This window comes from Galleria mellonella, unplaced genomic scaffold (genome assembly GCF_026898425.1).
Source record: "Galleria mellonella isolate WM207_F2 unplaced genomic scaffold, CSIRO_AGI_GalMel_v1 utg133, whole genome shotgun sequence".
Lineage (NCBI taxonomy): Eukaryota > Metazoa > Arthropoda > Insecta > Lepidoptera > Pyralidae > Galleria > Galleria mellonella.
The window spans coordinates 1,816,627-1,844,007 of NW_026441990.1; the positions used below are offsets into that span (position 1 = coordinate 1,816,627).

The 27,381-nt window shown below is 31.4% G+C and overlaps 1 protein-coding gene across 4 annotated transcripts in view; it reads left to right on the forward strand.

Moving 5' to 3' along the window:
* The window catches only part of LOC113511047 (A disintegrin and metalloproteinase with thrombospondin motifs 16), a 206,258-nt gene that overhangs the window by 75,266 nt on the left and 103,611 nt on the right, over window positions 1-27,381 (forward strand). For all 4 annotated transcript variants that reach the window (XM_031912228.2, XM_026894617.3, XM_026894616.3 and 1 more), the window contains exon 2: window positions 10,394-10,488. In XM_031912228.2, coding sequence (XP_031768088.1) covers window positions 10,399-10,488 — 90 coding nt within the window. In that variant the 5' untranslated portion in view covers window positions 10,394-10,398. The remainder of the gene's footprint in view (window positions 1-10,393; window positions 10,489-27,381) is intronic.

The window sequence follows — 27,381 nt, forward strand, 5'->3', positions numbered from 1 at the left end:
ATGAATAGGTACTTGCGAAGCGTTATATTATGTTTAGTTAAATCTTGTATTAATTATCAGGGATTAGGTGTGTAATTTATGTATTTTTAAAACAATATTTATTTTCAAAGATCCTGGTTTGAGAGATATTTATAACGGAAAAACAAAGTATCTAGTATGTATTATTTATTATATTGGTTACATATTTTTATTTAATACATAACTTTATTTGCATTAAATCTTATGACAATATTTTATATATTATTGTATAATTTTTTTTATATTTATTTCTTATCTATTTTCATATTTAAAATGTGATTATATTAATACATCACTAGAATAACTGGAAAGTGATTATCCACCTGATAAAATGTTATAGTCTGTACGTTTGTGCACGCAAATCTCAGAAATGGATTAACCGATTTGAATGCGGTTTTCACTAATGCGTTGCGGTTTACTCCACTTAACATTTAGTGTTTGTTTTATTTCAATAAAGTTATATAAGTAAAAAAGTTATATCAATGTAAAGAATCACATATAAAATGCTATAAAATAACCGATCAGTTGAATTGGCTGAAACTTTTTTTATTATATGTATTGATTTTTGAAAATTCCGTTTGCTCGGGCAAAGTCGGGTCTGGAAGCTAGTTACTATTATATCTGTAGGCACATTAGAATATTATTATTTGTAAAAATATTTTGTAATTATTTTTTGCTAACATTATACTTAACAAAACTAAAGCTATTGTAAACAGTATATTGTATGATAATAATATATTTTTTTAAATTGATATATTGTTCAAAGAAGTATTTCCGCAAAGATAAGTAAATGTCAGCAATAAGAAAAAAATGTTTCATAACAAATAGCTTAGAAAAAAATCATAATGCTTGTTTGAAAATAATTCTTAGAATGATATCCGTTTGGTTGATTTTGAAATATGAATCTCTAATTGTAGGTGTATTTTTAGCAAATGTGAGCATGCTCTAGCAATTTGAATAATACTCGTAGTTTAAATCTCAAGTTATTGGGTTTTTATTCCTTCATTGAAGAATATTGTATAAATAAGAATATTTTTCAATCGACTTCAAAAAAAGGTTCTCAATTCGGTTAAAATTTTTTTTTTTATGTTTATTACTTCATAACTCCATCAGTTGTAACCCGATTTGGAAAATTCTTTCAGATTGGACCCATAGAAATTTTATTAAAATCGGATCAGTTGGTTAGTTTTTAAAACAAAACAATAGGTTTTGTCACAATTATACCTCCGTGGTATAAAAGAAATTGAAGTCGGTTTTTTTTTTTGTGGAATACATTATTCCATGTATTATATGTAAGTTATTAAAAAAAAAGTAATATTACGTCTTGGATTCTTCATGTACACAATGTCATCAAATCATCCTTAGTAATAAATTGTTGCATGCCCGATAGGGTATAACTGTTGATACTGATGTCCAGTCAAAAGCAACGTTTACTGCTATATGTATGTACACAATTAGCAATAAAATTCTATTCTATTCTATTGTAATATTACAAATGAGAGTGTGTTTGTTTGTTATTTTTTAGCACCTTGACAGCTCAACTATTCATGCCGAATTTTGTATACATGTACCATTTGGAATAGGCATATAGGTTTTTTGTACTACTGACAGGGTCCCGCGATTGATTATGATCTCAATTGATGGAAAGCGAAGATGTGGTCAAAGATGGGGCTCGCGGGCCCACGATTAGTCTGTTCACATTTGCCTTAAATTAGTGCAGGTACATAGGTAGAGTGAATTTATAAAAGCTACTATTTATCCCGGTCACGTGAATGAAGTCGTAGATACAAATTAGTACTACATAAATTATCATATGTACAAAATGCGTTATGTATAATATTCATAATATATTTTATTGCTGTGATATTATTATTATTTATATTGTATCTCCAGAGTTGTATCTCTACGGTAAAGACCAATTAAAAGGTATACTTCAAACAAAAAAATCAAAAACCGCCTTAAGATTTCGTCGTGAGCCCAATTAGCAGGAATCCAAGCACGCGCTTTAAAAAAAAAGTTTTTCAATATGGCGATTTTGAATTATGCAGCAAAGTGAGGGTTAATTTTTATTAAATGCAATATAAAGAGGAGCCGCTATATTATTATATTATAATAGTGGAATTTTAAAACAAAGTCTCGCCTGTATATTGTAACTATACATTAAATTCTGTTGCGATACAACGATTTTTGCTTTAACTCGTTTATAAGAACATAGCCTTTAGTTGATAATAATTAGGTTGTATTTTTTTATTAACTACGCTACTTTTATAATCTTCATCAATTCTGTGTCTATATTTATGATTCTTTTTTAATTGAAAGGTACCTATTAGTCCCAGATGATTTTTGTCAAGATTGGCATAGGAATTTTTGTGATAGACAATCTTAACTTTGCCAATGACTTTGAGAAGTAGTTTGTTCTCTTTACAAAATTCTAGGTGTATATCAAATTTCATGATAGTTAGTTGTCTTTAATCAATTCTTATTCTGGGTACATGTACTTATATAAGACAGAGAAAAATGTATAAATTACTTTTTGTTACGGTTGAAGTCGCGGGTAAAAATTAGTAGTCGAACACACAGATAAAGTAATTTTATCTATATTTTGAGCTTATTTATTTATGTTTTATTATAAATACCATCATATATATATAGATATAAGATAGTAGAAAGCATATGTATAAAGGTGAGCTTAACATTGTAAGGCGTGCAATACCAACAATGTTGGTATTGCACGCGTAAGACTAACGTTGCTGTCTCGTTCAGTCTCATGCGTGCATTAGTAAAAATGTTTATGTTGATATATTTGTTTAGCACTTGTTTTAGTCTTGTTTACGCGTCGAGTTATTATTTTTCCTGAATGAGTCATTTTCTTATGGTAAAAAGGATCCTTAACAAAAAACAAGTAAGTCAATCCACTTCAAAAGTATTCTATACTAGCTTTTACCTTTAACTTTGTCCACGAGACTAGGATATGTTTATTCACCGGGATAAAAAAAGCCTTATTCATCCCCTATAGTAAGTATATAGTAAATTTCATACTTAAGTCGTGAATGCGCTAAAAGGTAAATAAGAAACGAGCTCATTTCCATATTCACAATATTATTAAGGATTGATTTAGGTTCTAAGTTATTACCATACCAAATTTCGTTAGAATCAGTTTATTAGTTTTTGCATAATGCGTAATTAGAGACGGTCCAGTTACATGCTTTGTATAGATTTATGTTTACGACAGAATTATTCATAACAATCAGAAAAAGCATTAAATTACAACTAAGCTGTATAAAACAACTTTTTATAAGAGTTCAGTTCATTAAACTCAAAGTGTAAGTTGTGAGGATACCGCGAGATAGAATGCGTTCATTAAATTCTTTGCAAATCACGAACTGTCAATTTGACAGTTCATGATATGACATTGAGTGATGGTACTTTTTTTTAAAGTATTTATGGCTTGGTTGTAAAAGTTTTAAGTCATATTTTTTTTTCTAAATTTGACCAATTTTATTACCACAATTTATTATAATAAATTGTGATGATTATTTTTTTTTCTTAAGTTCGTTTTATTTTGATATGGGGGTCGGCTCTTAATTATGTAGTTCCAGGATTTTCTATTTTGGGTTGTTGATACTTATATAATCTAAGATGATTTTCTTTGTTTCTCCGATATTGAAGTAACTTTGAAATTACCACAAATAAGTGCAATTTATAATTTTAAGAAAGAACAGGGGAGACATTTGTACAACAGTGGAACAATATAGGTCCATAATCAAAGTTCATGCTATTTATAAAAAAAAAGTCAGTAGGTAGATAATGCTAGAAAAAGGTAAGAAAAAATAACAAAATTGATTTTGAGATTAGTAGATATGGGTGTAATTTAGTGAATAAAAATCTGGGTTTAGAGGCTGGACCGACAAAAAGATTAATTTTTACTCATTTATTGCAAACCTTTAGTTGCTTAATTAATAATAAATTGCTCCTATAAATCAATATCTTTTACACAATTATTTTTATGGTTACTTATATTTTGAGATTGTTGGCATTTTGTTTTCACCTTGAGATTCGTCATTAGAAGTGAGAAGCAGAGTATAAGTGTTTTGGCAAACGCAGTTTGACTTTTGGTGGTGTTTTAAGAGGAACGTTGCTGTCCATTCCTCGACCATTAAGTTCCTTTAGTCATTTCTTATGACACCCACGGAAAAGGAAGGTGTAGCCCATTCTACGCCCAGATCATAAATTTATATTATATTGCACTGTAGATTATATAGAAAGAGCATGGAGTGTTAAAAACGACTCAATTTTTAGTAAGCTTTAGTAATTAACATTTGGCTAAGTAAATTTTGGCACATATTGTTTTAAATCAAAACAAAACGATTCATTTTTTCAGTTTTGCAGGAAATTGGATTAAAGATTTCCCAGATCAGTTCATTTTTTTTTTATTTTAATTAAGAAATATTTTTTCTGATATGATATAAATATACATATGTATAAATTGTTTACGAATTAATATACATATATTAATTAAAATGGCAGTTATTTGTAGTGATTTAACGAAAACATATTTTAAGTCAATATTTAGATATTAATCAAATTAAGCAATACAGATAAGCATCATTACTAATTATTATGCACTATTTAGCTTGTTTATTTAAATATGTTCGTAAGAATTTTGTATCGTTTATATTTTTCAATGTAATCTTACAATATAATTTCTCCCACATATTGAGTAATAAATATATATTTTGGTAATCCTATTTAGGCACTGATGGATAAAAAAGTTGACCTGTTTTTGGCGAAGCATTTATATGGGGACACTCACTATACAATCTAAGGCTCGGACATTTGCTGTTGTAAAAAGTAGGTATGATGACTGTAACTACATTGCGGATCTCTCAAACTATTTAGCAAAATTACTTGCAATGAGATTGTTGTTTTAGACAATTATTAGAGATTATGATTATTTTAATGCTCGATTGTCTCAATTATTGCAAATAGAGCTATTTTAAAGTCATAAGCTGATGCATGTGACGTTATAAACATAATTGTTATTATTGTTTTGTTGTTGATCGCTCGCATCGCAATATTAAAATTGGTCGTTTCGCAAAATCGGACGTGAACGCTTTCGCAAGTGGCCAGTTCGCACGGTCTACACTCGTAGACGCAACAAGTTTTGTAATGTTGCCAGTTTCTTTTGTTTGTTGTGGCTGAAATTCGTGCAATTTTTCATATAATACAAGTTGATAGAATATTACGCATTGAAGATGATCGTTTGGATGCAATTTGTGCAGAAATATTAGTATTACATATGCCCATTGTGTTATATATTTTGTAGTCGAACCAGAGTGCTCCAATAACAGTCTTATGCCTAATGGAGATGTCCTGATTTTAAACATTTATTATTTGATTTCACGACATAGCATTCACAAATTGACTATAAAGTTGGAATTATTTATTTTTAAACTGTGAATAATATAGAATTATTTATTGTCAATTTAATTTGTAAGTAAATAAAGAAAATAATTAAAACAAACATAATAATTGAATTCTCTTAGTTGTTTTTATTTATATTTTTATTTATAGTTGTTCTGTATATAAATATTTTCTAATATTTTATTGTCTAATAACCGAGCGGTATAAAATATACTTTACGACATATTCTCATACCTAACAAATATACATAAAAAATATTATAAAAATCTGCCGACTTGTTTCAGACGAGTTCCACCACAAACACCGTGATATATTATTTTTCTATATATGTTAATAATAATTCCTTGAGAACAAAATAAATAAGTAAATCATATTAATAGGTATTTTTTGACAGTTTATGGCTATAATAAAATATTATATACAGTCATCTTTAACAAACAATGTCCTCTTTATAAAGAATCAATTAAAACCTTACGTTTACATTTATTTATTTAAATAAATGCATATGTCCGCCATATGTATACTTACTTATATATAATATAAGTAAGTATACATATGGCGGACTTAACATCTAATGATGTTCTCTACTAGTCAACCGTGAGGCAAACAGAAAATTTAGTAGGCGGTTCATTTACTACTAAAATATGTATAAATATTGTTACTACATATAACATACATACATATTTATTAAAAGAATAAATAAATTGAAGCAATGCCACTAAAATGTATCTTTCTTTCCTTTAGAAACCTTCTTTTCTACGTAGGTTGGAGGATTGGCACTATTCTCCTTGCATTTACAAATAATTTTTACAATATAATATGACTCATGTGATACTGCCATTGAGCAAGGAGTATATTCTCATTGCGGTATCTATTGCTTGCAAACCCTGAGTGATGTAGCAATTTTAAACAGAAGTTAGACGTTGTAATTTTTGGTGAATTCGCCACAATAGGTCACTGACTTGACTTCATCCTCGCTATTATTCATTGGTAACCCGCCAGTGTATATCGATAGCACAGGTACCAATATCACATATAAAGACAGACGTGTTACTTACACAGATAGCTATATATATGCATTCCTAAAATAATATCTTACAATCTAATATGTTATCTTCATTTTTCAACCGATTTTAAAACAGGAAAGGGTTCTCAATTCAGTTGTATTTTTTATATTTGTACATAACTCCTTCATTTACAAACTGATTTGGAAAACTCTTTTTTTACCTGAAAAGATATACTTTCATAGAAATTATATCAAAATCATTGAAATAGTTTAGTTTTAAAATTAGAATAACTGGCCACATTTAATTTTTTTTTGGAACACAATTTAAAAATATTTTACCTTCGTTTAGAGTTAAATTTCTTGTATCGTTTAACGAGGTTTAACCATGATTATGATAAAACAGGCATCGTGCGTGTCGGCGCGTCGCGTGGGGTCGGCAGTTCTTTCCGTCTGTCCGTAGTGTCAGGGCTTGTTGCATATATGGTATCAGCACGCAGTAACGCTGATTAAATTAAATTTAAAAACATTATTTATGTATAAGTATTCACATCAATATTATTTATTGACGTATGAATTATGGCGGACGAAGGCAAGTAATTATAGCTTCAAGCGTTCCATTAATAAGAGCCATATTTGTATAGAAATAAAAAATATATGGATATTTGTAATAAATCATATGGAACATCTTATTCTTACAATTTGTCAAGGAGAGTTGGTTAATTAAAACAAAAATATAGGAATTAAAAAAAAAGGTATTAAAGGAGTTTATTAGTCTGCAGTATATTATGTGGTATATTATGCAATACGTGCCCAGTAATTTTTTATCTATTTTATAACACCTTTACAGATTAAAATAGGTTACCCAGCAAATTGGCACTGAAAGCATAGATAAAAGAGGACAGTTTATTGTCACGTGGCCTAATACTGTCGAATTTTCAGAAGTTACAATCTTTATAAGGTTCTTAGAAGAAAGTTTTGATTAAAAATAATCTCTCGAAATTTCCACAAATGGGAAAGAACAAGAACAAAAAAAAAAAATTCGCTTAAATAAAGTCGCGATAAATGTTTAGTAAAATAATAGATATTTTTAAATAAACACACACATTTACGAGTATGTATATGTGCATGTAACCTATTGGGGTAGAAACATTCATTTGTTTTTTTTTTTAAATACTAGCTGACCCGACAGATGTCGTTCTATCAAAAAGTATCGAACTGTGACAGATAAAAAAAATTGGGGTTTCGTCGGAAGTTCTCAGGTTTTGAATATAGCGATTAATTTTTATTAATATAGATTATAATATAATATTATACTACATTATAATTACTTCAGATTTTTCAGACATACATATATTTATAATGACTACAAAATTGTAATGTATAGGCTAATTTATAATTCTCTCATTAAGAAAGAAAAGACTAGCTAATTTTATTTTATTTTTACACTACAACCCTAGTAACCATCAAACGTAACAAATCCATGGTCCCCATAAAATTATATCTCGATGAACATGGATTTTACACTTATAAATGAAATCGTTATACGTATAATTAGAATAATACAAGAAATATGTAAATTGTATTATGCTTTTATAGTTAATAAAATATTTAAAACCGGTGGTACTAAAGTTTGGCAACATTGGCTTTATCTGTCAACATTGAATGAACGAATGAATGAACTCTTGCAAATAGATCGTTATAATGTAAATTATGTAAAATAATTGTATTGTATTGTACAATCTTTATTTAAGTTACAATTATTTTTGTTATATTGTTTTAATTACACACTAAAAATACCTTAACTTTTATTTATATTTTTATAATTTATACTTATATATAATATTTATATAATGTAAAATTTATAAAATTTATTCAAATAATTTTTTTTTTGTTTTAATTCTATGCAAATTTTATAATATGATATTGCTTAGTATTTACATAAATTTCTAACTTGTAAAATTCAACTTTTGGAATAGCGACAGCTGTTTTTTGTTCATTCTTCTCAACTACAATTAGATTTTGAACTGGGTGGTAGAATCACAAAATAATGACAATTCAAAGATGTTTAAATTTACGTTTACTGGTTAAAAAAATATTCTATTAAATTCAACACCTAAATCCCACTCAGGCATGAGTTCCTGCCCATAAAAGGAAGACATAAGTATATTATTATCATAATAGCCGATCAGATAAAGGTACTTTTATTTTTCTTACATTTTATGTGCGAGTACAGGTGAATCAATAACTATATCGATCGGATGCCCTTACAACCGGTCGAACGCGGAAACGCTTGTATACTTATATTCGTATTTATTTCGTACTGGCTTCTTCTGGGAAGAGACATTGTACTTTTGCAGCCAGTGCGTCGACCCCGGCACTCGCTTTTTATTTGTTTATGGTCAACCCGGGTCGGTAAAGGACTACAGTTGTCTATTTTTTTGTTGTTTCCACACAAGTAATACTAATTGGTAATATAAAAGATTATATTGAATTTTAAGAGGTTTACCCATATTAGTGTATACTGTTTTTCAATAAAATTTAAGTAAAAAAAAAACGTCAAATAATGTTGAGTCTTTCATACTAACTTGACAGTTAGTTAGACACATTCTGTTGATATGAGAAAAAAATTAACACAACTATAATTTCGATATATATGTAATAGTACGCAAGTCTCTGCTTCTTTTGAATATTTTTTAACTCCTTTGTAAATATTTATTCAATGATGAAAATATAACCGCATTAAAATCTTCTTATCATCGTATCAGCCGTTATCTACCCTCTGCTGAAAGTAGGCATCCTCCATTTTTTTTTTTATACAACTTAGAATGGCAAACAAGCTGACGGCCCACCTGATAGAAAGTGGTAACCGTCGCCTATAGACATGAGCAGTACCATGGACATAACAGAATATACTGTTTCGGCCATGATACCCCCCATGCGTTGCCATTCCTAAGGACTCAGGTGTTATTCAGGTATTATTCCATAGACTGCCATAAGAAACAAGACCTTTCCTTATTGTAGTTTACCATTGGGGGGATTTTGCCAGTAGCTACTATACCTGGTAGGTGGAATTGGCATCTGCAGTTTGGCTTTTGGTGATGTTTGAAGAGGAACGCTGCTGCCCATCTCTCGATCATTAAGTTACCTCACTCGCTTCATATGACACCCACGGGAATGGAAGTGGAAAATCTTATATAGGTACACATTTTATTCAAAGTAACATGATCTTTTTACTTTATTTTTGCAAAATATTTTTTAAACGTTCACACCTCCGGAGGTCCGTTGTGGTATCTTCTCTTAATTTATCTGATTGCGGACATGTTACTTGCATGTTTTATGCTAAGTCGTACTTATTTTCTGACGTTAATGAAACATCATTGCATTTATTTTTTTAACTTAATTGAGAAAAGGAGGATGTTGTAAATTCGAATTAAACAAACAAACTAACTTTTACATTTCTAATATAAGTATTATAATTAATATTATTAGATATATTTAAAATACAAATATTTAAGAAAAATAAAAACTTTTTTTTGTAATATTTGTCATCTCATAAAATGAGTAATATAATTTAATGTTCCAGATATTGACTGGCCATTATTATCAGAACTTAAGAAATCTGGTGGTCTACCATGAAATGAAATTCCGAATGTTCGGGCTCAATTTCGTGTTTTTGTTCGCATCGAAATCGAGCCAGTAAATGGAGCTTAACATTTCGTTCATCATATATCGTATCCTAATAGTCCAGGGGAACGATATTTTAACATTTTTAATAATTTTAAATGGCATGTATTATGTAATTTTAACATCAAATTTCTGTTTCGTTCGTCTCTGAAATTTCCGAAATCATTTCATGGTAGGCCTACTGTATCTGTATTGTACAATAAAGTGTTAAATAGGATACAGATAGATTAGATACTTATTTTGTTTTCTTTTTGTTCACAGGCAATATGGAGTCGACACAATGCGTGTCGGCCCACTGGCTGTCAGCGATCGTTCTTCTCTGTTCATTCCTTTCCACACACACGCTCAATACTAAGGTATGTACATAATAATAGATAACTGTTACGTGATGCCGAAATAAACATACAGACCTTATGGTATAATCATCATCATCACATCATCCGTTAACTGTCCACTGATGAACATAAGTCTCCCCTTGTGGGATTTTGTTAGTGTTTATTTTTTATGGTGAAAATAGATTGGCAACCCGCCTGCGCTAACGGTATACGGTATACCAGTGAAGAGTGATAGGTGAGAATGAAAACAGGCCAGTTAGTCCATCATGGAGAATTCCTCAAACATTAACCATGATAGTTTCGAGGGGAGACCGCGTGGACGTCGACCTGGTTGGGTATAATTCTAGAAATGAGATTTTTAGTCTCCATTACTAACAATCCCTTTCCCCCCTTTATTAGTTTGCCATAGTAACGCTGCTGCCTATTTCACAACCATTAAGTTTCCTTAATCGCCTCTTACGATACCCACGGGGAAAGGAAGGGGTGGACCTTGCTATGCCGGCATCACACAATACGGCATACGTTCTAATGTTGTATTTTATTTAAATTAACATTTTTTCTTTTTTTCATCCATTTCCATTTTCACAGACAATTAAAAAAATTTAATATTATTATTTTAGCTTCTATTGGTGGTCGTATTAAGATTTCTAATATGATTTTTTCTTAAATATTTCAATATACAGATATCGTATAATTTAAAGATTGCTTAAAATTGATCTTTATTTAATTTTATCTTTATCTGTAAAATTTTTATTCTCTTACTACTCTTTCTATAGTTTTCTTTCAGCTTTTCAAAGATTGACTGTCAGAGATCCCTCATAAGGATAAGTCCACCGCGGTATATTAAATCTTTTTAATATGTCCAAAGTAAAGTGTGTACTATAAATATTTTACAATACAATTACTTCTTATGCTGTACAGAGCAGGTATGATGAGATACTACTCATAAAATGTAGCCGTTTGTGATCTATGCTTTTATTTGCTACCACAAACAGGTTTTCTTTCTTTTAACCGCACATTATGTATTCAAATATGATGTAAATTAACTCGTCGGATGGGACTAAAGTTGTTTTAATATTAAACTACTGATTTATTGAACGTGTTACATAAGGTTTTTGCTCGAATTAAAAACATTAATTAGTACTTATTGTTGGTATGTGTATAAAAAAAAACTAATTAATTCCGATATAACACCTGCAGTCGCCCATTTTTAAATAAATGTGTATCTATGCTAAAAAAATCATAATAAAACTTCGTTGCCAAGTGATCTCATTTTTTGTGGCGTTTTAAGATTTTAAACATTAGGTAGGTATAATAAGATGCGGATCAGAAGAGGTTTTATATAGTTACAAGCTTTTACCCGTGACTTTATTTGTGTGACCGGGATATGTTTACTGATTGGGTTAAAAAATAGGCTATGTCTTTCTCCATCTTATATGGTATAATCATCATCATCATTTCAGTCATGATCTGTTTACTATTGGATATAGTCTCCCCCCTAGACTGCATTAGGAATATTCCTGGGCTACCTTAATCTATTGATTCCCTGCAATGCGTTCCATATGGTAGGTAATTATCAAATTTCATAATTATTGGTTTATACATTAAGACACTATAAGGTAACAAACAAACAAACTCACTTTCACATTTATAATATTAAATAAAGATTACATTAATAAATATATAGATTTATAATACATGAACGTAATTATTAATAAACGGTAATTAAGCAAAAGTAAATGAATGAATGAATGAAAATTTATTTCAATAATCCATAACACTTTCAAATACTTAGATTAAAAATAATAACAACATAAAAATAAATAAATAAATAAAATATAGAAAAAAAAATATTAAAAAAAAGTGCTACCTAGATCATTCATCACCATCATATCAGCCCTTAACCTTTCACTGTTGGACATAAGCTTCCCCCTCTGGGGAGGTTTTGTCAGTAGTTGCCACGCTTAGCAGGTGGATTGACAACCGCAATTAGGCTTTGGAGTTGGACTTTACCTAGATTATTATTGACTAACTTTTTGCCCGCTACTTCGTACGTATGGGTTTTAAATGTAGAGAAACTAATGAAATATGTCACTTTTAGATGACGTATCAATTTAAAAAATACACGTGTTTTTAAGTTAGACTTTCATGAATACAACTATGAAAACTGCATCCAATTTGGTGCAGTAAGTTTTGCATGATGCCGGACCAAACATTAGGCAGACGGATAAACAATTTTTTTAAAAATATTATTGTATTTATTGACCTTATTAAGACCACTGATTTACCTTTGACCTTTTTATATCTGTCTTTTTATATCTCCCATATACAGATATTGTCTAGTTGTAATGTTATTATATTAATAGTTTTGATTAGTGTTCTAAATTAAAATATTTTTCAGTTTTATTTGTCTATGAATAATTTCGTTGTTCATCTGCGTATTTCATTTATTTCACGACTAGCTATTTATTTCTCGTCTAGCAATATGTACTTAATATATTTTCCGTGTGATCCCGGCACAGAATGGGTCACCTCTTTTTTCGCCGTATTAAGTGTCGTAAAAAGCAACTAAGGGAACTTAATGATCGAGAAATGGGCAGCAGCGTCCCTCTTAAAAGTCAGCCTAATTGTAATTCCAATCTCCCCATAGTGGGTTTTGTTAATATTTGCCACTCTTGACACCGTGTCAAGAGTGGCATATATTAGCAAAACCCACAATGGGGAGGCCTATGTCCAGTAGTGGACATTTAACGGCTGATATAAAAATAAAATAATAAATATGCATTTATTTCATTTAGTCATTTATTAGTGAGTAATACAATTCAATTTTCCCCATTGTTACAATTTGCATTTCAGTGCAATAATTTCGGAAGTTGCCGGCTTGCGGCATCGCAGACGTACATACATACATTATTCATGTGAACGCATTACTTTCACAGTTTCACTATAAATTTCTTGCTACTGCGCTTGAGAGCGTTACATAGTGATTCACTACCCCAGCTTCTAAGGTCCCAAAGGTTTTTTTATGTTTTTTTTTATTTTAGGGATTGCTGAACATTTGCCTTCCCCATAAGGGGAGTTTTGCCAGTGGTTGCCAGGCCTGGTAGGTGGATTGGCAATCATAATTAGGATATTATGATGATTTAAAAGTTACGCTGCTGCCCATCCCTCCACCATAAAGTACCCCTAGTAAAAACAAAATGTCTACAACAATTTTTTTGTATAATTTTTTTAGACTAGAGTTTAATAGATAGACTTGGATGATGGAATATACAGTTTACACAGAGTATCGCGTAATTGCACGTATTGATGTGGACTTTTGAGAAAGCCGTAAGGCGAAACCAGTCAGATATTATATAAAAATATAATTGTGAAATGTTGTACCATTTTGTATTTTTTTTCACTGATTATTTACAGTTCATATTTTAATTTTGTGGCAATCGTAGCTGTGGTTTTTTTCTTTGCAAAATGAAATAATTTAATATTTATCTTTGAACATAGGTGGGATATTATGGAATGGCAACCCCACCCGCGCTATCGGTATACACCGGCGGGGCACCAGTGAAAGATGATAGGTGAGGATGAAGCAGGTCAGTTAGCCCATTGTGACGAATTTAACAAGAATTGTTCACGATGGTTTCCAGGGGGAACTACGTGGAGGTCGACCTAATAGGGCATATTGTTAGCAATGGGACTGTCAAACTCCATTGCTAACAATCCCTTCCCCGCACCCTCTATACATATATTAGAACCGTAATAAATATATTGATTATTGGTTATCCAATATACAATGTCGAAAAGAAGAACCCGTTTGTAATGTTATTATTTTTACGCTGTTATTTTTTCTTCTACATCCTTTTTAAAAAGGATAAGCAAAGGAAACAAAGCCCATACAGTCTAGTTTGACATGTACTTTCCTTTTTAGTAGCTGTTAAATCTTTATAACTGATTCCTTAATGAAGATTTAGATAGCAAAATTAGTTTTAGTGACTTATCGCCAGCACCTTGCAATAAGGTATAAATGAATGAATGAACGAATTAATGGTAACTTTATTTGATCGAATACAGAAAGGTACGGAGTAGATATAGACTATTGACGAAAGATATTTTTTTTATTATCGTAGGCCGTACATATTTCTTTGCAAAATACTAGCTGGATTAAAAACAATATCCGCTACATTTTAAATAATTTACACAAAATCTTTAAAAGGCTTTATATATGTGAAATAAAAAAAAAACAATATAGCACGTTTATTTATATCCTTGAAAAATGATATAATAAGATAACGGTACCGTCCATATGTTAACACGAAATAACAAGTGACAAAAAAGTATTAACTTTTTGTTATTTAACGCGTTTAGTTATGCAAACGGAATGTTTAAAACGGAGCGATATCATACTTGATTTATAGTGGCGGAAAGATTAAACTGCCGGCTTTAGGGTTCGTTAGCAATGGAGTATTGCCATTACATTGATTAATATAATTGTAGTGTACTTATTTATATTATTCGGTTGAAATTTTGGCAACTGTGAATCCTCTTTTTTTATACCGTTTTGCACAAGCCATGAGGTAAGACGAAAGTGTAATTTGATGGTGCCTGATTATTTGTTGCTCAACGGCAGAATGGACAATCCTGCAACTCTCAGTTGTTGTTCTTTGTACGCACCCCAACGATGCATGCAATAGTGTACATGTCGATTACTATTGGTACCACTGGTTCGCACCTGTACTGCTCGCAGTTTGTTCCCACTAATCAGGCTATTTCTTTGCTCAATTCTCTGATTGCTCAGCATTCAGATATTGATATTTTTAATGATAAATTAGATACATTTTTTAAATTTTGTTTAAAAATTTTAAGTTTGTAAAATAAATCTATAGCTCACTACATATTTTGGGAAACTGTAAGTGAAGTGAGCAGTGCTCACTATGCCGCTATCTTCCATGTAAGTATATACAATGAATGCGGGTGGTTCGGGACTGATCCTTATGGTAAGCTGTGGGGGAGGTCTATGTCCAGCAGTAGACAAATAACGATTGATATGATGAAGTACACAACAACATCTAGAATTTATTTTGATTTTTGATTGAAATAAAATTAGGGACCTAACCTAAACCTTGAAATCATAAAATATATATATATATATATATATATATATATATATATATATATATATATATATAAACACATAAACACCGTGACATCACAAAATAATATAAAGTAGTAGACATCGAGCCAGCCGGCCGGTTTGTCACATACCGGTTATGAACCTCATCGGTTATGAAATTGCCTCCAATCCATGATTATACGAAGAAAAATTAATATTTATATAATAATTTATACTTGTCGCCGTGAAATAAGAACATTAGGAATTTAACGAAATACCTAGGGATATGATAAAATACTAACTGTTCAACAATATACTGTAGCTGTGTTGACCTAGCATAGAACGGATCACTCGTTTATCACTAAATGCTGCCAAGAAAATGCAACGACGAAAAAACAACCTTACCGGGAGTTACCCGTTAAGATGAGCAAAACAGAGGATATAAGAAGTTCTTATATCCATTGTTTTGCTCATTATTGGTATATTTTATTGTATTTATATAATAATTATTAAAAAATTAAAAAGGTTGTGCAAATTTGTTAAAATCTATTTTGCTCTACTCCACACATTTCTCCAATTACATTTCTCGCGAAATTGAAAAAAAATATTCAATCTGGAAAAACTGCTTGCTTTGGGAAATAGAACTTCTGTCCAGTTCTAGAATATCAATCATCTGAACAGACCTTAAATTGTTGAATAGATTTAAATGAAATTTGGTACATATATTAAAAATATCCTGGATTAACATATGTACCTACCTAATAGCTTTTATTTTAACACAAGCGAGCAAAACTGCGGAGTATTAAATAGTTTGTTCGTTATTAATCCTGTTTGAAAACTACCGCATTACTCTTTACTATAGTTAGGATGTTAATTTATAAGTCATATCCTGTCTCCCATAGCCTCTCTATAGTTTTAGCGGTAGTAATAAATGTTATATTGCAATTTTGCAACAATGCAATTTTTATTACTTTAGATCGTGTTTTCAAAAGGTAGGTAAAGATTTATTATATATTATGTTTATATTAAGAATCTCATACGTTTGAAAAACCTATTCTTAATGCTAAAGTTTGAATGATGGACTGGGTAAATAAAATAAACCAATCATTCATTCATTCATTCATTCATTCATTCACGGGATTGATATTTGTTACTCTTTCATGCAAAAATTATTTAACAATTTTAATGATATTTGTAACAGGTGATATTCTAACTTAGTACATAAGATACTGTATGTACTGATTAATGCGAGTGAAACTGCGGTATGAAGCTAGTAAATAAACATTTTTTTATTTCGTCGAAGTCACCATCTGTGAGTGGTTCAAGTTAATTGACATTCTGTCATTTAATTGTCGATTGCCTCACTGTCTGCATACAAGTAAATTAAAGGTTCGGTCGAATCGACTCATCACTGGAATCCCACGTAACAGGGTGTTCATCTTGACATAATTCGGTGGGACTTTTTTGCCCACCCATTATGCGCATAGAGTATTTATTAATATATAGGGCTGACAGTCTTTTTAAAAAATAAATTGTGTTTATTTACATATTAAAGAATATTAAATTTATGAATGTTTTACAATAATCTATACTTATAATAAATCTGTAGAGAGGTCAATTCTGTACATGAAATATATTTCCAAAATAACTATCAGGGGGTGATTAGTGATCGATACTGATGCCAAAAATGCAATCAGTAAAATTTTTGTTTGTCTGTCTGTATGTTCGTTATAGAAACAAAAACTACTCGACGGATTTTAACGAAACTTGGTACAATCATTCTTTATACTCCTGAGCAGGTTATAGTATACTTTTCATCACGCTGCGATCAATAGGAGCAGAGCATTGAAGGGAAATATTAAAAATGTCCACCCGTGCGACGCCGGAACCGGCCACTAGTATAAATTATAAGAAAGGGAGTGACTATTGAGATGACTGCAAATACAGAATGAATAGAAAAACAAAACATTTTACGCCGACCTCAAATAGTTATAGGGAAAGGGCAGGAAGACGAAGAATGTTTTACTACATTTTTTATAGCTATTTCAATTAGTTTAAGAATTCTCCGTTTATCTGTATAACCTATGTATGTTAATCTCTAGAATTATTGATAGAAAAAGTATACAATTTTCATTGAATGACAGTATCTTTCGCAACTATAAAAAATTGTTAATAATACCAGTGATAATTTTGTAGAAAATAAGTACAAATATAATAATAATAAGTGTTATATAATCACAGCAGTTTTTGGTTCTCAAGCTAGAATATTCTGCGGATAATTAATTTAATTAATTTTATAATATAATATAATCATATTTCTTTATTATAGATTACAAAGATCCATTTTTGTTAGTAACAATTGACTTAAACTATGTTAGTAGAAGAAAAAAAAAATACAAAATGGGCTGACACAATCTAGAATGCCCAAATCCGAGCCAATTTAATAAAATAAAGATCGTTTTCTAAATTGACTCGAGAGAGAACTCAATCCGCGACCTCATTTACGCAAAGCTTACTTCTTGTACAATGGAAGTTGTCAATAAATATATTAAACAGTTTTTGCTACTTTGTATTATATATCTAAAAATTAAGAACTTTTTTTTATTTATCATTATCATCATCTCAGCCATTATTCGTCCACTGCTGAACATAGGCCTCTCCCATAGACTGCCATAAAGTACAGTCCTGAGCCACCTGCATCCACTGACTCCCTGCAATGCATTTAACGTCATCACTCTATCTAGTGGCGTGTCGTCGTATATATAATACGTAGTCGTCATTCAAGAACCTTTCTTCCCCATTGGTTGTCGGTTCCTTTTATCTATATTCAATTAGAAATGATAGTAGATTTTCATTTAACATAAATAACAACTGGTAAAGTTTGATTATCATATTCTATTTTTTTTTATTAAAAGAATCGCAGAATTCATAAATTGAAAAATCAATTGCGTGACAACCATAAATTTAATTATCATTCGACCTATTTTCCTACCTGTTTTTTAACATCGCATATTCAATATTATTGGCAAATCGTCAGACCTGTCGGACTCTTCAAAATGCCAATAGTCCATTTTTTACATGAAAGGTCAACAGTTGGACCACCAAACTGTAATGGTCATGGTCGATTGAAAAAAAATATTTTCCTTTAATGAAAACCTCAAAAAATATTTAATTGCTATGTAGAAATAACATTATATGGTACCGAGTTATATTAATTATATTTAACTGACTTTAAGAAGGTAAAGATTTATTTTTGTATGTGCATGTTAAAAGTCAAAATAGATTTTGATATTTCTCCCCAAAGTTGTACTTTAAAATTATCAGCCTTTAACTGTCCACTGCTGAACACAAGCCTTCCCTTAGGGGCTTTGCCAGTAGTTGCCACACTTGGCAGGCGGATTGGCAACCGCAGTTAGACTTTGGAGATGTTTTAAGAGGGACGCTGCTGCCCATCCCTTACCCTCCCTTAGTCGGCTCTTACGACACCCACGGGATAGGAAGGAGTGGCTTATTCTATGTTGGGGCCACACGGCCGTTTAAAATTATACTAAACAATTATTTTTACAATTCTATGTTTGGATTTTGGTTGTAGGTAATTATGAATCTATGTTAGTGGGTGCAGGTGCGGTAAAAAATTGGCAGCTTTTTTTATATCACTGAATAAATAAATTTAAACCTATTAATAAACAAACTATTCTCTTAATACAACGGTCTGTAGTGACGGATAGAGGGATTGGTTTTTTTTTATTTGAAAGAAATTTTATCAAAATCGGTTTAATAGTTTAGTTTTTAAATCAAAATACCTGCATTTTTTTAAATGAAAATAATATATAAATTTGATTTTGTTACGATTGAAGTTGATTTCTTTATTTAACACAATATTGAATTATTTAAGGCTAATTCAAGTGTGAGCCGTACTTGTATCGAACGTCAATATAGCAACAATTATTCATACATTAGCGCAACACCGGCTTTCGGCTATTAGGTTACAGTATAACGAAAATTAGAAAATAGGTAAATGAGCAATGAACAACTCTATAAATATACAGCACTAGACTTAACGCGTGACTTCGTCCGGGATATGTTCACTGACAGCATTAAAAGTATTTTATGTCCTTCTAAACCTCATACAGTACGTGTATACTAAATTTCATAGAAATCGGTGAAGCCGTTAAGGTGCTAATAGGTTACAAACAAATAAAGACTATATCGCTCTATCTGTTGAAATTGATATTCCATTTTACGTTTGCTGGAAGAGAACTTTTGCAGAGTTAAACTCGCCTTTGTACATTTACTTTCCACTGTCCTATTTCCTTATGTATTATTAGTTTGTACAATAAATTATAAATGAAATAAAATCAATGCCACGTTTATAATATTTAAGTAAAGATAATAAGGATAAGAATTACCTTTTACTCGCGTATTCGTGACTGTATGTTGGTAGCAATGGAGACTTATTGGTTTCCTAATAGATATTAATTTATGTATATAAAGGGAATCTCAAATAAACCTAATAACAATTAGGGCATCTAATACTTATGGCAAGAGAATCATTCAGCATCTTGTTCCTCATATTATTAATAATTTATATTCACGGTTCATACAAAATATAACACAGTCCAATATAAAATAGAAATTAAAAAAATATTTTTTGGACAACCTACATACACACATGTACATGTATGTCATTTCATCATAGTCATCATATAAAACCATTAACTGTCTACTGCTGAGTATAGCTCTTTCCTCTTTTAAGGAGGTTTAGCTAGTAGTTGCCACACCTGGCAGGTAGGTTGGCAACTGTTGTTAGGCTTTGGTGTTATAAGAGGGATGCAGCTGCCTATTCCTTTACCAGTAAGTTCTCTTAGACACCTCTTACGACACCCACCAAAAAGAAAGGTGTGATATATTTTATATTGGGACCATTCGGCCTTTATAGCATTTCATGCAATTAGTACAACCAAATAAAAGAAAAATAAGTGGCATTCCAGACTCTGTGGTTGTTGGTGTGCCTGTACAGTTAACCATCTAAACAATGACTCTGACTTTGCATGTAATATTTAGACATCGACACATAGTTTAACTTTAAACTAAACTAAACATTTTAAAAGTTAAGGTTACTGAACTACGACTGGTTGAAATTCAACAATTTATTATTCATCTCGCGCGGGCGGGCTCCCTTTATGCATTGTAATGAGAGAAGCATAGAATTAACATTTCAATGTGTTTTAGAACTGGAAAGTAATGTATATTGACGCGTTCAGATAACTTGAAAGGTAACGTTACATCCTATTGTGTAATCCATGTACTATGTCATTAAATAAATAATTAAGGTGTTGGTGATACGGAGAAATTACAATATTGACTACACTATTTAGTATTCATGTAGTGTTTGGGATAGAGAAGGACATAAGTTTAATTTTATCTCGGGCAATTAAACTATTCCGATCACTGGGACGTTGTTGTGGGTAATTACTTGTATTTACATAGAGAAGTACGTAGGTACATAAAAATACTGACCTGTGTTGATTCAACAAACGATATATTACCCTAGAGAGAAGTTTAAAAATCTTTGAACACATCTACTTTGCTTCGGGTTCCCAACTATGGACCAAAAATTTTATCTTTTGAATCGATATGAATTGAGGCGTCTCGAATCGATTCTTGAAAAGAATGACGTTCAAAATATCAAAGACATGAAAATTCATTATTTTTATTTCATATGTGTATTAATGTATAAAAAAAAAGAAAAACCACACGGGAAATGACTGAGGCATGTTTACGTGACGGCCTGGTTAGATATGCCTACTCCAGCTATTTTTTCCCGCTGCCTACACAGTCACTGTTACTACATAAAAATGTTATGGGACCAGTTTCCTCCCAGATAATCTTAAATCTTAAATATGCTAATATTAATTGAACCAATAGGTCCTCTCCTCCTTGAGGACTCACAAGCAGGTGTCTTTTTTCAAACGATGTGATGAATGATAAATACTTATTTTAAAGTTTTCGTGTCATCGTTGAAGGTGAACTAAAGTTTCATAGACCCAACGGCGTTAGGACCATTAACATACAATGGGACCCAATGAAAGCGCGACATTGAAGTAGGTGTATGTGTTGCACTGCGAATATCATTAGTTAGATCTGGGTAAATCAAATTCATACATCTGTGAGAGGCTATAATATGAATAAGAATAAACCCTTAAGCATTGTATCTTAGTCCCTTTATGATATCCCATAAATATTTTATACCTATCTCTTCTTATGCAATTGTGAATGTGAAACCGAGTCGTCTATAAACATGAACAATATCTTTAATTCTCCTAAGCATCTCTGGCGGTTTTATATTCTTTATTCATTTTTCATAACGACCCTCAGTACTTGTAACTGTACCAGAGGGAGGCTTTGTACAAAAGTCAATAAAATCACCAGTGACAGATAAAAGGTCAAGATGAATGAAGACTAAATGACTCATCATGACGAATTTGACAATAATTAACCACGATGTTTTCCAGGGCTGACTGATCTCATTCTTACCTATCATCCCTCGCTGGTGCTCCGCCAGTGTATACTGATAGCGCAGGCTAGTCATTACATTATCGTCCCATAAAACAATTCTGACGTGACTTACCGGATAACAATTACAAAAAACACACGTAATACGTTTATATTACAGTTACCTTTGTTTACGTCGTTCTGAAGTGAAAAGAATGTTCTTTCTAAAAAATCTGTATGCATGCTGTATGTCACTCACGTAACATTTAAAATGTTCTATTGCCTTGAAATTAGCGAGAGCCTTGTGGCTTAGTGGTTGATTTAAACATCAAATTTCGTAAATAATCTAGTTTTAACAAGGCAAAGATTTCGTTGGTAGTTAATCTTTCCGACAATAGAAAACACCGTTAACAGGGCTTTTTATGATGATTTTTTTATACAACTTAGAATGGCAAACAAGCTGATGGCCCACCTGATGGATAGTGGTAACTGTCGCCTATAGACATGAGCAGTACCATGGACATAACAGAGTATACTGTTTCGCCCATGATACTCCCCATGCGTTGCCATTCCTGAGGACTCAGGTGTTATTCCTCTGTACCTAGTAAATTCACGCCATATCCCACCCTTCAAACCGAAACACAGCCATGCAAACACAACTGCTTCACGGTAGAAACACCAATGGGACAGAGGTACCCAAGCAATCGACTTTTGTGCAAAGTCTTCCTCTGGTAATTGGTGATTTAATAGAACTTCATATGCATAACGGTTATTATGGGCATAAAAATATTAATAATCATACTAATATTATGACTGTGCAAGTTTGTATAATGTTTGTTTTTTTTTATACCACTGAGGTGACAAACAAGCATACAACCTGTTTGATGGTAAACGGTTACTATATATATAGTCTGAGAATACCTATAACACTAGGGGTGTCACGTGTGCATTGCCGAAACCTTAACCTGTTTTTGAAAAACCCAAACTCTAGTGAAAACCTCGGCAGGGGCTCATTCCACAGCTTGAGCTTTCGCGGGAGACAATTCCTTTGAAACCGCACTATACGTGTTTATTTAGGTTCAAGCATTGTTTGTTTGTTTATAATGTGATTGCAGGATGTTTGTTACTCAATTATACTTAAACAGCTGAACGGATTTCAATGAAATATGAAACACAAATAGACTAAATCCTAATTTAACATATATATAACCTTATTCTAATTTACACAAGTTATGTCATGGGTTACCGTTAGTGATGTAATATTGAAATGGTACAGATACGCCTTTATTCAAATCACAAAGGTCTTTGTCCGACTAATGCGAAGTATAATAGGGTATCATGAAATTTCGGAGAAATGTTTTATTTATTACCATCATTAAGGGCTGTCACTTTGCGGTTTTAATGCGTAATTGTACATTAAATCAGTTTAATATTAATGGGCGGTGCTGTGGTAAAAACCAGATGTTCAAACTGTATGATGTTCATCTTATTATTTAAATTTTCTTAAATTGATACTGACAGCTTTAATAATTAAAATTTATGTTAAAAATAAATTTATTGTATTTTATAATTGTTATAAGTAATTATCTCGTACTTGATTTTTTAATGTTATTTTAAAAAGAAGGAAGTTCTCAATGTATAACTTAACAAACTTTTAAATGCGTAAAAATAAATGTATACATACATAGAATATTGATACGGAATTATGCAATAAAAAAACGGCCTTAGTTCTCATCTATATTTTTTGTATACATACAAACCCGGTACGCGATATCTTAACTAATTATAATGAACCTAATTTAATTTCTTTTTATATTTTTTATATAATTTAATATTAATATTAATTATTTAAATAATTTAGTTTATTTGGCTATAGACGACGGTTATCACTTTCCATCAGGTGGGACTCCAGCTTGTTTGACATTCTAAGTTGCATAAAAATGTAATGCATGCACAAAAAATAATCAATATCATTTTCTGCCATTTTTTTACACAATTGACCACCCACCTGATGGAAAGTGGTAACCGTCGCCTATACCATAGACATGAGCAGTACCATGAACATTACAGAGTATGAGAACATTTCGCCTATGATACCCCCATGCGTTGCGATTCCTGAAAACTCAGGTGTTATTCCTCTGTACCCTGTAAATTCACTGCCATATGTGCCTTCAAACCGAAAAACATCCATGAGAACACAACTGCATCACGGTTGAAACACGATGTTGCCATGTTAGTTCTATATAAAATTTGTTATTTTTTTTCAATCTTAATATAAAATCTACTTAATTATATTAATTTCTGTTAATTTATCTGCTCTGTATTATCTAATTATTATTTATGATTGTTTTTTCGACATTTTCTTAACGTTACATTTCACAAAACTTGAAGTGAACCCATGAATCTATTTTGTGTCTACAGTTTTGTGTGCGGAACACTAAAGAGAAAGATGCTCCGGGAAGGAATTCACGTGCGTGTGTTCTTTAACTTTTGAATTAATTTAAATAAATTTTGAGTACCGATTTTATACGTCAAACTGCCGTTATTTCTTAGTATTGCATATTTTTTCAATTAATTGCGTTTGATTTAGTTGTTCCCCTTCCTTTCGCGTAGATGTTGTAAGAGGCAATTTAAGGATCGAGGGATGGGCGTGGTTGGCAACCGCTGTTTGGGATTTGGTGATCTTTTAAGAGGGACGTTACTTCCCATCCCTCCACCAGAAGCTCCCTTAGTCGCCTCTTACGACACCCATGGGAAAGGAAGGGGTGGCCTATTCTATGCCAAGACCTATACAGCTCACATGACATTTCTATACATGAATTAAATGTTTTTAATCACCACTAATCAATATTGTATATTTAAGTATTATAGATACCTTTACTTAAATCCTTACATTAAAATTTATAATTTATAAATATAAAAGTGAGTATGTTTGTTTGTTACCTCTTAGTGCCTTAATGGCTTAACAAATCACTATAATTTGGGAAGCACATATTATATGGGATGGAGAAGGAAGAATGACTACTTTTTAACCCGTTCGGTAAATATATCTCAGTTATGCGAACAAAGTCGGTGGTAAAAGCTAGTATAAAATATTATTTTCTAATTATAAAACTTTGTTCTTATACTATAAACAAATTTGATTTACTGATTTTCAATTTAAACACTACTTTATCTATGCTGTCAGTAACAGTTAATACAGTCTTACAATTACTGTTCACATTATGTTGACCTTACCGTTAAACCGTTTTAAGGAATGATCAATCACATAAACTACAAGATTTGCCTAATCAAATTCAAATAAAATGCAACTAGGCTAAGTATTATAAAATAGTACATAGAAGGAAAGGTCAATAACCTGTGGAATGTTAAATAATGCTAGGTTTTGTTATGATAGAAGCAAATTTTCTTTAAGTAAGTTTAATGGTAAAATAGTAGTATCAAAGAATTTAATTTAAGAATGCTTATTCGTTAACGGCACTCATATATAAAGGTGCGTACTGACCGGGAGTCATGATGCTCGTGTAATGTAACATGTTTGTTACATTACACGAGCATCATGATATTATTAATATATTTCTAAAATAAGATATTTCTGAATTGCATTATATTATACGATATTTATTCAATAATATGAATTAGCCTGTAAGCCTTTATTCACAAATAGTACCTATTAAAATATCCTTTACAGCTCGCTTTTGTTACTAAACAATTTTGTACGTTCTTCTACGTTGTTTATTTATTTATATTTCATTGCACTATTTACAATAATTATAAATACAGTAATTTTTTTAATAAGAAATGATATAAAAAGCGATCTTGTCGTTAAACAATCAGAGTATTCTTTTAATATTACTCAATACTATATAATAGTTCTGTGCGTGAATTCTGTTAAGACTTTATTTTGTGGTATCCTACGAGAACACGACTATATTACATATATAGGGTCAGATTATTTAAATTAATTTGATGTTTTTTATTATTTTAATTTAAATCTATTTAAAAAGGTCAGTAAGTAATATTGGTACAAGAATACATTGACCATTAGTATGATGAATATTGCAGTGTGGGAATGTTTTATGTAATGTATTAAAATATGTGTTACGTTACATTACCATGTACCCAGTCTATATGCACCTTAAAATTATCGATGGTAATATGGGTGCGTCACAATTCGAAGAATTGTGATTATGATATTTATTGTACATGTGCAAATTGATGAAGGTTGGCATGAAACATCGAATCCTCTATCGCAAGAGACCGACAGACAAATAGAAATTATGACACGACAAATAGAAATAGGTATTATGAAATCATCAACATACGAGAACATTGAAAACAGGCAACTATTACAGTTAATGAATTTCATTGGCAAAATTGTTAACATTTGAAAGATATATTGTTGTTTGGGAGTTATTTATTATATATTTATTTAAAATTTTATTCAAAGTCGGGTGACTCGAATTATTGATGATCAGCGCCATACTATCCGACTCGACCCACTGAAGCTTGTTTTGAAAATGTTGCATCTTCGTGCTTCTTCACCGAATGTACTATAGAAAGTCCTCTGAGGAATTGTTCGAATTGAAGCTTTTGTTGATTTTCCCCACCGTACAACCCGCCACTAACTAAAGTTCCATCTCAACCATTTACCAGAGGGAGACTTTGTACAAAAGTCGATTGCTTGGGTACCTCTGTCCCATTCGTATTTCAACCGTGAAGCAGTAATGTTTGCATGGCTGTGTTTCGGTTTGAAGGGTGGGATATGGCGTGAATTTACTGGGTACAGAGGAATAACACCTGAGTCCTCAGGAATGGCAACGCATGGGGGGTATCATGGGCGAAACAGTATACTCTGTTATGTCCATGGTACAGCTCATGTCTATAGGCGACGGTTACCACTTTCCATCAGGTGGGCCGTCAGCTTGTTTGCCATTCTATGTTGTATAAAAAAAAAAAAAAAAAAAAAAAAAAAAAAAAAAAAAAAAAAAAAAAAAAAAAAATTTTCATGAGTGACGGTCCTCCACCATACGTTTTTAAGGCATTTTCTTCCATGCACAACCACTCTTTGGAATCAACTTCCAGCAGCAGTATTTTTAAACCGATATGACATCGTAACCTTCAAGAAGAGAGCATTTTCTTTTTTAAAAGGCTGTGGCACACCTGCAATGTCCCTGGTGTTGCGGGAAATTATACGGCGGTAGTCACTTGACATCAGAAGAGCCGCATGCTCGTTTACCACCTGTGTCGTAAAAACCATATTCTTTCAACAATTTAAACAACAAATATCCAAATATCTTCCCATTGCTACA